Source organism: Echinops telfairi, unplaced genomic scaffold (genome assembly GCF_000313985.2).
Source record: "Echinops telfairi isolate 266 unplaced genomic scaffold, ASM31398v2 ScPeMD7_15;HRSCAF=58, whole genome shotgun sequence".
Lineage (NCBI taxonomy): Eukaryota > Metazoa > Chordata > Mammalia > Afrosoricida > Tenrecidae > Echinops > Echinops telfairi.
In genome coordinates, this window is record NW_022103912.1 from 8,240,115 (window position 1) to 8,255,565 (window position 15,451).

The window sequence follows — 15,451 nt, forward strand, 5'->3', positions numbered from 1 at the left end:
GGTCAGTGAAAAGGATGCAGGCTCTCAATGAGATAGACTGATAAAGAGGCTGCAAGAATGGGCTCAAACTACATAGGTGGTCAATGAAGGCACTGTTTCCTTCTGCTTTAGATGAGGTCCCTATGAGTTGGAACCAACTCAGCATTACTAAGTAACAATAACTAGCGAGTGCAACACACATAGAGCATTCACAAAAAATAGGGAATCAGAGCATACAAGGACCCTTCCCTTGGTGAACCCACAGTCCAATGTGCAGGAGGCAATGGTGCTTCAGGGTGAATTCTCACCTTCCATGTGAGAGACTTATCAGTGGAACTCACACACCTGTCAGTGGAGATTTGCATGTGGACATGAGCAGGTTTTTTAGAGGAGCTTCCTCACTCAGACGGACTTGGAATAAAAGATTTGCTTCTGAAAATTGGCCAGGGACAACCCTATGTATCACAATAGTCCAATCCAGCTGAGCATGGGGGGTCACCATAAGTCAGGAGCCAACTTGACAGGCACAATATCATAGTCCAAAGGAAGAGAAAGGAATAGGGGTGTGTGGATTTATGGAGTGTGACAAAGGAGGTGCGGGTAGGTGACAAAGGCTACGAGAGGAGGTGACGGTAGGCTCCCCAAAAAGGTGCTACCTGAAATGGGTATAAAATGGGTATGCAAAGACAAGTGCACTACAGACGCAGAAGGGAAAATGCTCCTGAAAGGAGGCACTGCATTGGCAAAGGCATCGTCAGCAAAAGTGTTTGCGATGTGAGGTGTACAGATGTTACTGTAGGGACCGGGAGCGCTTAACCCAACAGTGGAAGGAGATCAGACACAAGGCTGCAATAACAAAAGAGGTTTTATTGTACTAGCTTAAGCCAGGGCTTAAGTCCTCAGGTACTCAACCATGTGCTCCGTCTTGGACAAGAGCCCCGAACAAAGAGAACGCTGACATTTATATACACAGGGTTTACGTAGCCAGGGTGTCCCCAATCCGCCCCTCCCGCTTACCGCTGATTGGTTTCTTTGTGGTGGGTTGGCAGCTTTGGTCCTGTGTGTTGTTCCCACGCTGGCCATGTCGTCTTCTCATTGGCGGTTTGGCCCGCCGTGCTGTTCCCGGGTTGGCTAGCGTCAGTCCCCGGGATTTTCCAGCTCTGTACTATACACAGAACAAGATGAAACCAAGGCCTACCTGAGGTTGCAGAGCCTGCCATGGAGGCAGTTTGGCTTTGCATTACTAAAATAATGAGCAAGATGGATAAGGCTGATAAGATGGAAGGCTTCAATTTTGTACCTCAAACTAGGAGCTTTAAAATGTACTTGTAAGATTGAAAATCTATTTATGGATTTTTAAGTGGCTTGATAATGTTAAACCTTATCTGAGCCTTGTGTTCTCCGAGCACAGGGAGGGTGAAGAAATCCTTCAATCTTCTGTGTTTTCAAAAGAGCTTGACGAAAAAGGAACACGCTTCCTCGTCAGACTAGAACATATCCCCTTGGTTTCCTTATGTCAGGGCCAAACACAGACTTCTGACTAAACCTGTTCACAAGACTGCACTCTGACCCTCTGCCTTATCCTGCTTTATCTTATGAATAATTAACTGGCACAACAGCTATTTGATTCCCCCAAAACCAGCTAACTAGAAAAAGCAAGAACATTGAAACTCCCTGTTTGCCAAACAACCTCGCTGTAAATCACCCTGTCTGCAAGGTGTTTGTCCATCCTTTTCTATGAAAGTCGAAGGAAAATTATTTGCAGCCTTATGCACACTAGCCAAAAGGTGGAAACAGCACAAGGGTCCCTCTCTAGATGAATGGATAAAGTTAATGCCCTATACCCAGACAGTGGAACATGATCAGCCAGAAAGAGAAATGCGTTCTGATACAAACTACAATATGGATGAACTTTGAAAGCATCATGCTGAGAGAAATACAAGTCAGATGCAAAAGACAGCTAGTGCATGATCGCACTTATGTGAAATATTCAGACCAGGCCAATACTCAGAGACAAAAATTTATTCTCAGTTACCAAGGACTGGAGAGAAGAAGGCATGGGAAGTTAATGGTTAAGAGGTAGGTGCTGCATTTCTGTTTGGTGTGATAAGAGCTGTAAATCAGATTTTTTTTTAACTATTGCAGAGGTAAACGACAGCCGGAGAGTCAGCGGTACATAAATAAGACGGCTGCTGATTACTAGCTTAGAGATCATAATTAAAACCCTCTGGGAATCCAATTTTGAAGGCACCCTCCCAATGCCCTGGAAACAACCTCCCCCACCCAACCCCCCCTCTCTCCTCTTTGTTCCTCATTTGTTTTGTTAATAGGAAATTAAGCTGCCATTTCTAGGTCCAAATTGGCCCAAATCCAGTCAGACACGTGCAGACCCAGCAGCTCTTTCCCGGCCTAGAGCAGTGGTTCTCAACCTTCCTAATGCTGCGACCCTTTAATACAGTTCCTCCTGTTGTGGGGATCCCCCAACCATAAAATTATTTTTGTTGCTACTTCATCACTGTCACTTTGTTATGTATGGGGCGACCCTTGAGAAAGGTTCATTCGACCCCTGTGAAGACAGACTCTCAAACCCACTTGGCAACAGCAAACCAATAACACCTGGTGAGGGAGGAGCAGAGAGAACAGTCCAGAGACACTCCGGAAAGAAGGGGCTATTGTTTTGCAAAGGATGAGACCCTTTCCAGGAAATCACCAGGCGTCAGGCGTCGTGGAATGCTCCGTATTTGTTTACTTAAACCACCTTCTGCTTCTGGTCCTAGCAGAAATTCTGAAGTGCCTCCCCCACCTCCCAGCCCTCCTGGAAGTCTTGCCACTGGCAGGGCTGAGTCACCGAGCCTCCCAAACACTCTTCTTCAGGCCCATCGCCCACCACATACTCCCTTTCTGCCCCTTCTGGCCGGCTCATCATCCTGTGCTCATGAGCCAGGTGTGCCCACCTCTCTGTGACCAGCCGGCTGGCCGTCAGGAGCTCCAGGACAGCTGTTTCTTGATGATCCTCTGTGGGAGCTCCCTGTTGTGGTCCTGGACAGTGCTTTCGGCAGTTCGCAAGGCTTTTTCTTTACTCGAATAGTTTAAAGTCAGATCTGACAAGCTGTAAAATCCTGTCCAATATAAATAAAAATCGAATTCATGTGACATTTAAAGGCTCTTCTCCCCTCATGTTCAAGCCTAAGCTGTAGCTCAGAGAAGGAAGGAGTCCACCTTGCCCCTTGACTCCCTCTGTCTGGTCTCCTTTTCTTCATTAGAGTTGCTGTCCAGGAGGAAGGATGAGAGAACTGAGATGTTCTTACATAACTGGTCTCCTTCTTCTTCACCAGCTAGACCCTTGATGGGACAGGTAAGTCTCACGGGAGCAGCATGTGGATCCTTGGGCTGATTTCAGGCCACCTGCGTGCAGCACAATTCCCACATTCAAGAGGTGACATCCAACCACCTCCTAGCCTTGCCTCCTTCCCTTTCCCTATAACTTACAGCTTTGGATGACTGAGAGTCCTCAGCTGGCAGGCCACCTTTTTCAGTGGTCCTCCAAAAGGGCCTGAGGCCACCTGTGTTCCGCAGCATCCAATTGGTCACAGGACAGTAAAGTGTTCTTAGTAGGCCAAGTGGTGATAGCACAAGCAACGCTATAGTCCCTGGTATCACAAGCTGTTCCTGTCATGAAACTTTCCCTAGAAGAAGCATATCTCAGGCTCTTGTCTTTGGGAAGGTCGAGAGAGACCCTCCTTCCTCTATGTGGAAGAAAAGATATGTCTCACCACATTCACTCTGAAAAACCCCAGCAAACAACTCCCCTTGCACATGTAATAGTCGGCTTCTGTCCATTGTTACGGAGTTTAGGGGGAAGGGGCATCGAAATGGAAAGTAAGCAATGAGTCTCACAGTGTTTTGTGAGTACCTCTACGTAAGCCTTTCCTAGGCCTGGCAGCAACTGAATGCTTTTGAGGTAGTCAGTTTATTGTGCCAACCTGGCTGATAAACACATGTGGGGCTAATTGAAGAGCGGAGGGATAAATGGCTCAGCGAGCTTTGCCTTTAGAGTTCTCAGGTCTCTTGTTTGTGATGGTCAAACCAAGGTGCAGCTGCCTTAGCCAGTTCCCTGCTTTAGCTGGCAAGGCTCACTTCCTGCAAGACATTCCCAAGGAGAAGTCGCATGGACTGACCCCAATGCAGCCCTGGGTGCTGGAGCAGCCATGTGGAGACCCCTGTCAGCGCTGAGATGCTTACACATTCACTGACTCCACTTTCCTCCTGCAGCCGGCATCGTTGTGTGTGTTTTGTGAGATGGAGGAGGACTTTGTGGATTGGTATTGGACATATAGGTTAATGTTGGACTTGTGGGCTTGGGCAGCACTGGGTTGAGATGTTTTCTTGGTGCACACTTAACCTTGATATAGAACTCTCTCATACATGAGTTTCTGTGGATTTGTTTCTCTAAAGTACCCAAACTAACACAGCTTTACACTGTCGGAGTAATTTGAGGATGTTCTTTGGGGTTTTGAGATTTCGGTAGAAAATTTAAAATACCAAGAAAAGTTGTCTATGTATTCCTGCTACATAATTGAACATTGCTTGTCCTTCAATGCCTTGTGTCAGTACCCGATCTTCGAAGAAGCTGTCTCGATCTGACGACTCCAGCCCTCACAAGGGTGCCCTTCTGAAACACCCAGTGCACTGGACATCAGGACAACACATTCTGATGAGTAAATAGATTCTGTCTCCTGTTGTCTCTTGTTCCACCAGGTTGCTCCCAAGAGCAAAGCTGGCTTTCTGAAGATAGAGATTGAACGTTATACTTACTTTGTAGACCCTATGGCTTTTACCACTCTGCTGCCAACATAACGGTACTCAACACATATTTGACGGGCATTGAAATGAATTTCAATCAGATACACACTCAATGGAGAGTGCTTCAATGGAGTTAATGGTGCACTGCATAGTACAGAAAGAGATGGCACACCAAGTTCCTTTCTGAAATCTGAGTGTTGCAAAATTGAACAGAGGTTTTGTTAAAATTTCCCCCCTGTCATGGATTGAATATGTCTCAAAAGAAATATGTGTAAACTTAGCTGGACCATGATCTTTCAGTGGTTTGGCAGTTGTGCAATGATGTAATTTGGCAATTATGTAATTTGGCACTCCCTCTCCCCATTATGTACCTGATTTGATCAGTCCATCAGTTGAAAGGGGGTTAGGGTGAGATACAACACCCTTCATCGAGTATCAGCCTGATCTGATATAAGGGGAGGCTCCCTGGGGTGGGGTCTCCATCACCCTTTATCTTACAAGAGCCAAAAGGAGAGAGAAGAAAACACAGAGAGGGATCTAATTACCATTAAGGAAAAAGAGTTGTGACCAAAGCACATCCTTTAATATATCTGACACTTTGAATAGATAGCAGAGAAATGTGCCAAGGTCTTAGACCACATCAGCCAATACGTTCAGAAAACTTTTCATTATTATCAACAATCAAGGTGGCACGGCTTCCAGCCCCACAGGTCAGAGAATGGAATGCAAATTTAATGTACTTCCCCTGTTTATTTAAGTAGGACCGAAGACCCCCAGTTACTTGTGATGGTCATTGCTTTCCTGAAAAGGTGGTGGAGGTAGGAGCCTCAGTCCTGCACCCTAATAGGTTCACAGAGAGGTTCACAAAGATGCTACCCCTTCCCTTGATGGAAGAAGTCAATTGCTAAGGCCTCGTGTGTTATTTCACTTGCTCCTCTGTTCTATTCCAGCAGGGGGAGCACATTGCTGGGCCGACAGGAACGGGAGACTTCATGGACCACTTATGAAAAGAGCCTGCTTTTCTCCCTCTAGCCCCTTCCTTGAACTTCTTCCAGGAGGTTTTAAGTGACTTTGGGGTGGTAACAATATATACAAGGGGTATCCCCCCCCCAAAAAGGAGGGTTTTTTTTTTCAAAGCTATGTATTTAAAAATTTTTTAAAAAACAACCTTATCACCTTCAAAGTACTCCCATTACACTAATACATTTGTCAAATTTGGGATTCCATTCTTGGAAACTTTTTTTTCAAACTCACCTGTTTGGACGGCTGACAGCACCTCCTTCATTCTTTTTCTTCACCTCTTCTATGTTGTCGAATCTCTGTCCTTTCATGTCCCTCTTCATTTGCGGAAACAAAAGTAAGGTGGATGCAGCAAGAGAGGCATGCTGGTTTCTGCCAAAAACTGATGCTCTGAGATGGCGGTGTGACCAGGTGCATTGTTGTGGTGGCAAAACAAGTCCCCTGTCTGCCACAAATCAGGCCTTTTTTGGTGCACACTGTTACCCAATCTCTTCAGAACCTCTAAATAGAAAGCTTGATCAACAGTCTAACCTGGTGGGAGGAGCTCCAAATGCACTTTCCCTTTCATAGCAAAAAAAATAAAGAGCATTGTCTTGATCTTTGATTTCACTCGATGAGCTTTTTGGGAGGCAAGGTGATTATGGAATCTGCCACTGAATTGATTGATGTTTGCTTTCAGGGTCCTAAAAATAGCACCTCATGTCATCACCTGTCATGACATGGAAAAAAAAGGCTGGGTAGCTTTGGAGCTGTTTCTTTCAAAGCACGGCATGTTTCCACTTGATGTTCTTTTACTTGGGCAGTCAGAAACGGAGGTACAAATTTCGTGAGGACCCTTCTCATTGCTACATCTTCAGTTACAATTGACCGAACCTAGCTCTAAGACAGTCCAGATAACTTCCCCTTCTCTTCAATGGTCTATCGTTGGTCTTTAAGCCAAGTGCATGAATTTTGGGGACATTTTCATCCTTTTGGGAAGTTGACAGACGTCCAGACTGAGGTTGGTCATCAATCAACATTTCACCTTTTTGGAAACGTGAAAACCACTTGTACATGAGCTTTTCCCATAGTTCTGTCCTTGTAAGTTGTGTTCAACATCACAGCAGATTCTGTGGTATTTTTCCCCAATCAGGAAATAAAATTTCACAGCCACATACTGTTTTGTTTTTGTTTTTTTGTTAATGTTGGTATTTTATTTGTATTGTTTTAATTATCACTGGTCCCTTCCACTACAATGTCTACTGGTTATGGATTTTCTATCTTTTTTTTTTTTTTTGGTCAACTTTTCTTTATTTTGCTTTTATTTTAAATTGGACATCGGGGAAAAAAAGAGGTTTGAGTGAAACTCTTTTTTTTTAATCATTTTATTAGAGGCTCATACAACTCATCACAATCCCTACCAACATCAATTGTGTAAAGCACATTTGTACATTCATTGCCCTCATCATTCTCAAAATATCTGCTCTCCACTTACACCCTTGATATCAGCTCCTCATTTTCCCCCTCCCTCACTGCTTCCCCCTCCCTCATGAACCCTTGATAATTTAAAAAGTATTATTTTGTCATATCTTACACTGTCCGACATCTCCCTTCACCCACTTTTCTGTTGTCTGCCACCCAGAGAGGAGGTTATATGTAGATCCTTGTAATTGGTTCTCCCTTTCTACCCCATCTCCCTCCACCCTCCCGGTACCACCACTCTCACCACTGGTCCTGAAGGGATCATCCACCCTGGATTCCCTGTGTTTCTAGTTCTAATCTGTACCAGTGTACATCCTATGGTCGAGACAGATTTGTAAGGTAGAACTGGATCATGATAGTGGGGCAGGAGTGTGGGAAGGGGGGTGGGGTGGGGAGGAAGCATTTAAGAACTAGATGAAAGTTGTATGTTTCATCATTGCTACACTGCACGCTGACTGGCTCGCCTCCTCCTCGCGAGCCTTCTGTAAGGGGATGTCCAGTTACCCACAGATGTGTCTTGGGTGCCCACTCTACACTCCCGCTCATTCACAATGATATGATTTTTTTGTTCTGATGATGCCTGATACCTGATCCCTTTGACACCTCGTGATCGCACAGGCTGGTGTGCTTCATCCATGTGGGCTTTGTTGTCAAGTGAAACTCTTTAAAGAAAAAAATCCACTGTGCCCAGCGAGAACCTTCCCACGCGATGCCACTGAGTGCACTAACTCAGAATGAGTTGCCCAGGTTGCTGGATGCTCACCTAGTGGGGAAAATGTGCACTAGGCTCCCTCCCTCATAACCATGGTGCTAATTTAGAAGCCACTGTGGGTTATTTGCACTTGACCCATCTTTCATTTTTTTTAGTATCAGACAAAGAGAATCAGGGCAAAGGAGCAAGTATTGGGAGGTTTTTTCACCAGCATTTGTCTTCAGTTATCAAGGAGTGGCGATATTTGAGGCACATGAGTCGTGCATCAGCTAGTCACATGGTTGCTGTCCCTGCATTCCCCAATGCAATAATTCTTTTTATGTGACAAGGAATGGGAGGGAGGGATGCTGAGCAAAGGAATCCATACATTCTTCATAACTCAAATTACTACAATGAATTGCTACATTACCCACCTTTGCACTGGACATTAATCACAGAAACAAAAAGAACTGCAGAGGCAGGAAGTTAGCAAGGATATGCTATTTCAACCCCAGACCCTGTGCCAAGTGGATGCAGCTGCGATAAAGGAGCTGCAATGCTCCTATCTGTTCTTAAACCATAGGTACAAAGGCTTGTGAACAAAGCTCACAGCAAAAACAGAGACAGACCTGGGCCTTTAGGGCAGGGTTGTGGACGTCATGTGTGAAAACCATCTGCGTGCATTGAAGCTCATCGGGTCTATCTCTGGGGCCTTGTGATTGCACTTAGCCTGCCTGTAGCTGACTCAAGCCTGAGTTTGCCAAATTTCCTGAAAATTTTAAATAGTTATTATTATTATTATTATTAAATATTCACAACCATCAAGCAGAATCTGCTTCATGGTAGCCTTATTAAATAGATTATAACTACTCTTCTGGATATCTGAGGCTTCATCTTTATGCGAATAGAAAGTCTCAACTTTCTTCCTCAGAGTGGATGCTGGGTTTGAAATGCTGACCTTGTGGTTAGCAGCCCAGTACATAATCCAGTACACAATCATGAGTCCTTAAGAACTTTTAGGTAACCAAATAATAAAACTAAAGATACATATTTACTCTCCCAGAAACATCCCCATGATAAATTTTTAAGGTATAGAGTAATTTAACAGGAGATATATAAATATTATTTCTCTTACATGTGTGCTATGAAAAATATTAAGCAAATTATACAATATTCTGATTACTACCAATTTGAGGGAGACATCCTCAAATTTCAAACTATGAGCAGTTCCCTTCTATCTAGAGGATCACTTATGAGTTGGCAGTGGCAATGGCTGGCTTGAAGAACAACTGAGTTTGTTAGTTACTATCAAATTGGCTCCAACTCATGATGATCTCATGTCCAGCAGAAGGAAATGTTGTCCACTACTGTCTCATCTTCATGGTTGTTGGTATGTTTCAGTCCATTGTTGCATTTGTACTGCAGTTGGTTTGGATTGAAGATATTCTGTTGACATGATTTGCTGAAGTGCTTCCCCCTACTTAGTTATGTTAGGAGTCTTACCTAGACCAGGAAAATGAGGAGGAGTGTGAGATGATTTATTGTGCCAGCCTGGCCGATAAACACAAGTGGGATTAACTGAAGGGCTTAGAGATAAATGGCTTGGTGAGCCTCGCCTTTCTTGTCTCTTGCTCTTTGATCATTGGACCAGTGTGAGGCTGCCTTGCTTGTTCTGTGCCTCAATTTAAAGGCTACACTACCTGTGGGACGCCTAGCCTGTGGATTGTGTCACTGTAAGTTGAGGTCCCTTTAAGACATCTCTGGAGTTGGGGACTGGCGGTTGGTGACCTGGCTGGCAGTTGGTGACCTGCCTTGTGATTGGCTGCTGTGCTGACATAGCCTAGCTCTCTCTACAAATAGAGGAAGATCTGGCAGCAGACTAGACTTGAAGGACTGCTAGTCTCTCACAACTCTCTCTCTCATTTCTTGTTATATATCTAATTATCTTTATAAATAAATATATTAAATTATCAGCAATTTGGTTTTATCTCTCTAGAGAACCCTATCTCACACAGTGAGTGAGAAGTTCATCATCAGCCACCTGACCGCACAGTCACCATGAAGCAGTCAACTACTCTTGCCATCAAGGTTGATGGGTGCAGCACTAGCATGGTCCTAAGCCAAAGTCTTACCCTAACTCTCTTGTTAGTCTCTGAAATTCTTGCAGCATTTCCTTGTGGGTCTTTATAGTCTTTCTTTCCTCACCCCTCGTGCCTGACACACACACACACACACACAGAAGGGCCCGGCCTCCCAATACTCCAGCACATATAAGATTTTACTCTCCCTCCTCAGCCTTCTTGGTCCTGAGGAATTTTCGTCCCCAGAAGCACTCCTGTCCTTCTATTACCTTTGCAAGCTCTCTGGATTCTCTCAGAGGCTTCGGCTGTGTGAATCCAAAAGCCAAGAATTCTTCATATGTTTCTTCCCATTCCAACTTGACACTCATTTCCCCAAAGGTGTGGTGAACCAAGTTAGCTGATTTCATAAGTAGTGGAGAATGGGAATTAAGTCACGAAAAAATACATAACTGTCATGGAGTTGATTCTGACTCAAAGTAACCTTATAAAACAGAGTACAATGGCCCCATCGGGTTTCAAAGGCTGTCAATCTTCCTAGCAGTAGACTGTCACGTGTTCCCCCAGTGGGAGAAACTGGCAGGGTTAACCAGACTTTCAGTTCCCCTCCAGGTGCTTTAACCACTATGCCACGAGGAGTCCCCATGAGAACTTATGGGAATCAAAGTAGGAGAGCAGTAAAAGAAGTGTACTTTAACTTCTAAACATATAGGTGTGCTGAATTCATTTTGTACTTCCAAACTAAAAAAAAAATTCTGAAAGTTGTTATTTTACTATGAAAGAAAAATATTGTCTCCTTGTTTCTTGAAATATTCAGCCAAGTGAGTATTCCATTTTTTTAACTCAGCTGAAGCATTTTTTAAGTCAATAAGTACCAAGGGGAAGAAAACAAATCTTCAAGCACAATAGAAAACCACAGAAGACTGTCTTAGATATTCACATTGAAATTTTTTTTTAAGGAGCTTTGAGTCTTTGGCTGCTAATTGAAAAGCTAGAGGCTTGGGGCTTCCTTAGAGGAAACTCGGAGAAAGAATTGCTAATCTACTTCCGGAAAATTAGCCACTGACAATCCATTGAAGTACAGTTCTACTCTGACACACACAGACTCTACAGAAACTGATTTGGTTTGGGGTATTTTAGTCTTCATGATAGTCATGAAAGAATGTGAACTTGGTAATGTCATTTGTCATTAGAGTTCCTTTCACCAAGCCACGCTTCTTCGAAAGCTCAAGTAGATACCACAGACTGACGTATACAACTTCAGCAGGCCTATTACATGAGAAGAAATAGATCTGGTCATAAAACATATTTTAAAACCTCCCAATCTGAAAAAGGCAGGGCCCAGATGATTTCACAGATGAATTCTAGCAAACATGTAGAGAAGCATTAGCATCAATCCTACATGAACTATTTCACAATATACAAACAGACAATCTACTACCAAGCTCATTTTATGAAGCTAGTATAACTGAGCCAGGTAAATTCATCACCAGAATTGAAAATTATAGACCAATATCACTGATGAATATAGACGCCCAATATTTTCTATAATACTCTAGCCAAAAAGTTCAACAAAGAATTTCTTTTTAAATTGCATCATGTTCAAGTGGGATTCATACTAGATATATAAGGATGGCTCTGTATTAGAAAAACAATCAATGTAATTTCCCACATAAACAAAATAAAGGATAAGAATCATGTGATCATATTAATTGATGCAGAAAAGGCATTTGATAAGACTCAACATCCTCTCTTGATGAAAATACTCAATAAAATAAAAATAGAAGGGAAATTTCTCAACATTATATAGGCCATATATGCAAAACCAATGGCCAACATCTTACTTAATGAAAAGAAACTAAAAACACTCTCCCTTTGAAAAGGAATCAGACAGGGCTGCCCTTTATCACTACACTTAATTAATACAGTCCTAGAAGTCTTGGTCAAAGCTAAGACATCAAAATATATATATGTATATATATATTAAAGGCATGCATATTGGCACAGAAGAAAAAGACATGCCTTAATTGCAGATGATATAATCCTTTATATAGAAAACTACAAAGATTCTATTTTTTTTAATTGCTGGGGAAAACATAATTCAATTGAAAAATTGAAAAATTTGGCAGTGCAGTAGGCTATAAGATCAATGTACAAAAATTAGGTGGGTTCTTGTATATTAAAAAAGCAGTCACCAAAAAAAATTAAAAGAACAATGCCATTTACAATAATTACCCAAAGATAAAATATCCTGGAATAAACTTTACCAGAAAAAACAAAAGATTTATACAAAGAAACTACAAAACACTCCTACATGAAACCAAAAGAAATTTACCCAAATGGAGCAATCCACCATACTCCTGGATAGGTAATCTAAAGGCAGTGAAAATATCAGTATTACCAGGAACACATGAGAAACTCAATGCAATTCCAATCCAAATCTACACACAATTCTTCAAAGAAATGGAAAAGCTAATCACCAGTTGTACAAAGAAAGGGAAAAAAGCCAGGATAAATAAGACTATTAAAAAACAAAAATAAAGCAGAAGGCCTTTAACTCCCAAACTTTAAAACCTATTATATAGCCGCAGTAATCAAAAAAGCTTAGTACTGGTACAATGATAGACAAGAACACTGCTGGGCTATATTGAAAACCCATAAATACCAACAAGTAACTAGAGACAAATAATTTTTTTGATCATTTCTTTGAGCCTCTTATAGCTCTTCTAATCCATACATCAATTGTATCAAACATATTTCTACACATGTTGGCACCATTATTTTCTAAACATTTATATTCTATTTGAGCTCTTGGTACCCGCTCCTCTTTATACCCTCCTTCCCCCCCTCCCAACCTTGTGACTCCTTGATAAATTATAAATTATTATTATTTTCATATCTTACACAGACTGCCGTCTCTTCTGGAAGCCTCAAGCAACCAGAAGAATGTCGTGTGTTTCATCTGTGCTATACTGCTTCCTGGTTGGATCATAAGAGATGAGTCTTCTGTGAGGGGGTGTCCCATGAGACAAATTATTTTTCATAAAGAACTAAAATACATTAAATGTGGAAGGGATAGCCCTTTCAATAAGTGGTGCTGAAAAAATTGGATCGTCACCTGCCAAAGAATGAAATAGGACCCATATCTCACACCATATACAAAGATGAACTCATGACAGATCAAAGATCTATCCAGCTAGACCAGAGGATGTGCACTGGTACAGATAGGAACTGGAAACACAGGGAATCCAGGACAGATGATTCCTTTAGGACCAGTGGTGAGAGTGGCGATACCAGAAGGGTAGAGGGAAGGTTGGGGAGGAAAGGGGAACCGATCACAAGGATCCACCTATAACCCCCACCCTGGGGGTGAAGGGAGATGTAGGACAGTGTAAGACATGACAAAATAATAATAATAAAGTAATTATCAAGGGTTCGTGAGGCGGTGGAGCTGCAGCGCATGTCTGTGGACTCGCGGTTCCGAGGCAAGGGCATCGCCAAGGCGCTGGGCCGCAAGGTGCTGGAGTTCGCCCTGGTGCACAACTACTCGGCGGTGGTGCTGGGCACGACGGCCGTCAAGGTGGCCGCCCACAAGCTCTACGAGTCGCTGGGCTTCAGACACATGGGTGCAAGCGACCGCTACGTGCTGCCCGGCATGACCCACTCGCTGCCTGAGCGCCTCTTCTTCCAGGTCCGCTACCACCGCTACCGCCTGCAGCTGCGCGAGGAGTGACCGCCCGCCTGCTGCCCGCCTGCCCGCTGCGCCCGGCCACCCGCCCGCCCTCCCACGCCTGCCCACCGCCTGCCTGCAGCCCACCTGCCCGCCTGCTGCGGCCGGCTTCCAGATACTCACCTTAGCATTTTAGGTTGGGTTTCTCCTTTTTCTGTGTCCCATGGTTCTCTGGCCATTTCTTGGGGTGCAGGGGGTGCCTTGTTTGTGGCGCTTTGGAGCGGGTGAGTTTGTCTTCAGGGGCCCTCCCACCACCACTGTCACAGCCTTCTGGGCCATCCCCCCCAGGCCCCAGAGGGACCTGGAAGCCCACTGTGGCTGTCGTTCACCCTTCCTGGCCCCCACCGTCTGGGGCCACCTTGCTGCCTGGGCCTTGCCCATTGAACACAGAACCCCTGCTACTGTGTGGGTGGCTGGGCCACTGGGTGTGGGGCCGGGCCAAGGGGTTGAGCTGGCCTGGCCGCTTTGCTCCGAGCATGCTGAGGCTGTGGTCTGGCCACGGTGCGCCCGCATGCCCGCAGCCCCTGCCCGCTGCCTGTCCGGATCAGACCCCACCCCGAGACCCACCCGGCTGAGTGAGTGAGGGAGGGATCGAGCGCAGGAGGATGGGTCCTGCTGCCCCCGCCCTCATTGGCCCCTGGCTACACCCCGTCCATCACCCATGGTCCCCTTTGCTTTGCTGTCCTGCCCCCCTCCTTTCCTCTGCTCCAACCCCTCCCTTGCTGATTGGCAGCACGTTTGAGGTGTGGTTCCCATAGCAACCAAGCACAGCTTGGTCTGGCCCCTCTGCAGAGTGGGCCTGGGCAGGGGGCGGTGGGGGGGAGGGGCCCTCCTCCCACCGCCCCAGCTCTCGCGTGGCCCCCTCAACCGTCCCCAGGACTGCCCTGTTTCCAGATGGGCCGGTCTGTGCACCTGACAACCCCAGGCCACCCCAGGTCGCAGCTGCCGCCACCCAGCTGGCCCACAGCTTCCCCAGCCTGAACCCAACCCCGTTTTTAATAAGTTATTAGACAGAATAGCAACACTGCATGATTTTACTTCTTGGGACAAAACGGTAGCTTGTACCTAAGACAACACGCACTCCTCCGGGTGGCGGAGGGCGGTGCCCAGTTCTGGTGGGGTGGCCCGAAGGTTTCAAGGGAGTCCTCAGTGGGAGAGCAGCGTTTCTCCCAAGGGAGCACCTGCTGGTGAGCAGTTGGGGGTGCCCCATGCCCGCCTGGGCAGAAGCGTCCGGGGGTGCCCTAGGGCAGCACTTCAGGGATGAGGGGGAGTGGGGTCTCAGCCCTGTCCCACCTTGGGGCCTGGCTGTGTCCCCAGGTCCCAGGCAGGCCTGGCCTGGCTTGGGGGTGGGCTGGGAGGGGAGCGGTCGCCTGTGGTCGTGGTGGTGCTGCCGCTGTCACGTCCAGCTGTGAGCCTGGGCCGGCCACTCTGGCCACGGGGCAGGAGTGCCAGCCAGGCCCCCTTCCTCTGGGGGCTCGTGGAGGGGAGGGTGAAGGCGGCCGACCCCCGAGCTGAGCCCCAGCTCCCAGGCTCTTGGCGGGTGGGCGGGCCGTCGCCCTGGCAGGCGCTGCAGTGAATGGGTCTGTGGAGCCCGGCCAGCTCCCGGGCTTTGTTCTGGTGGCGCCCGCGTCCGTCCGCACCGTTTGCGGAACCCTGTACAGCCCCCGCTCCCTGTACATTCCCCGGCGG

General features: G+C 45.8%; 1 protein-coding gene across 1 annotated transcript; it reads left to right on the plus strand.

Moving 5' to 3' along the window:
* Positions 1-640: 640 nt before the first annotated feature.
* On the plus strand, positions 641-14,786 carry LOC101641238 (N-acetylaspartate synthetase-like). Its single transcript, XM_045287415.1, has 2 exons — positions 641-753; positions 13,465-14,786. The coding sequence occupies exons 1-2, from the start codon at positions 641-643 to the stop codon at positions 13,763-13,765; spliced, it is 414 nt and encodes a 137-aa protein (XP_045143350.1). The 3' UTR covers positions 13,766-14,786.
* The last annotated feature ends 665 nt before the right edge of the window (positions 14,787-15,451 follow it).

What these genes read in the sequence shown, in the direction of transcription:
- LOC101641238 (XM_045287415.1), top strand. Translation starts at nt 641, where the DNA reads ATGGGTATAAAATGGGTATGCAAAGACAAGTGCACTACAGACGCAGAA. An exon ending in TCAGCAAAAGTGTTTGCGAT is followed by an intron (nt 754 to 13,464) that starts GTGAGGTGTACA and finishes GTAATTATCAAG; the next exon opens with GGTTCGTGAGGCGGTGGAGC.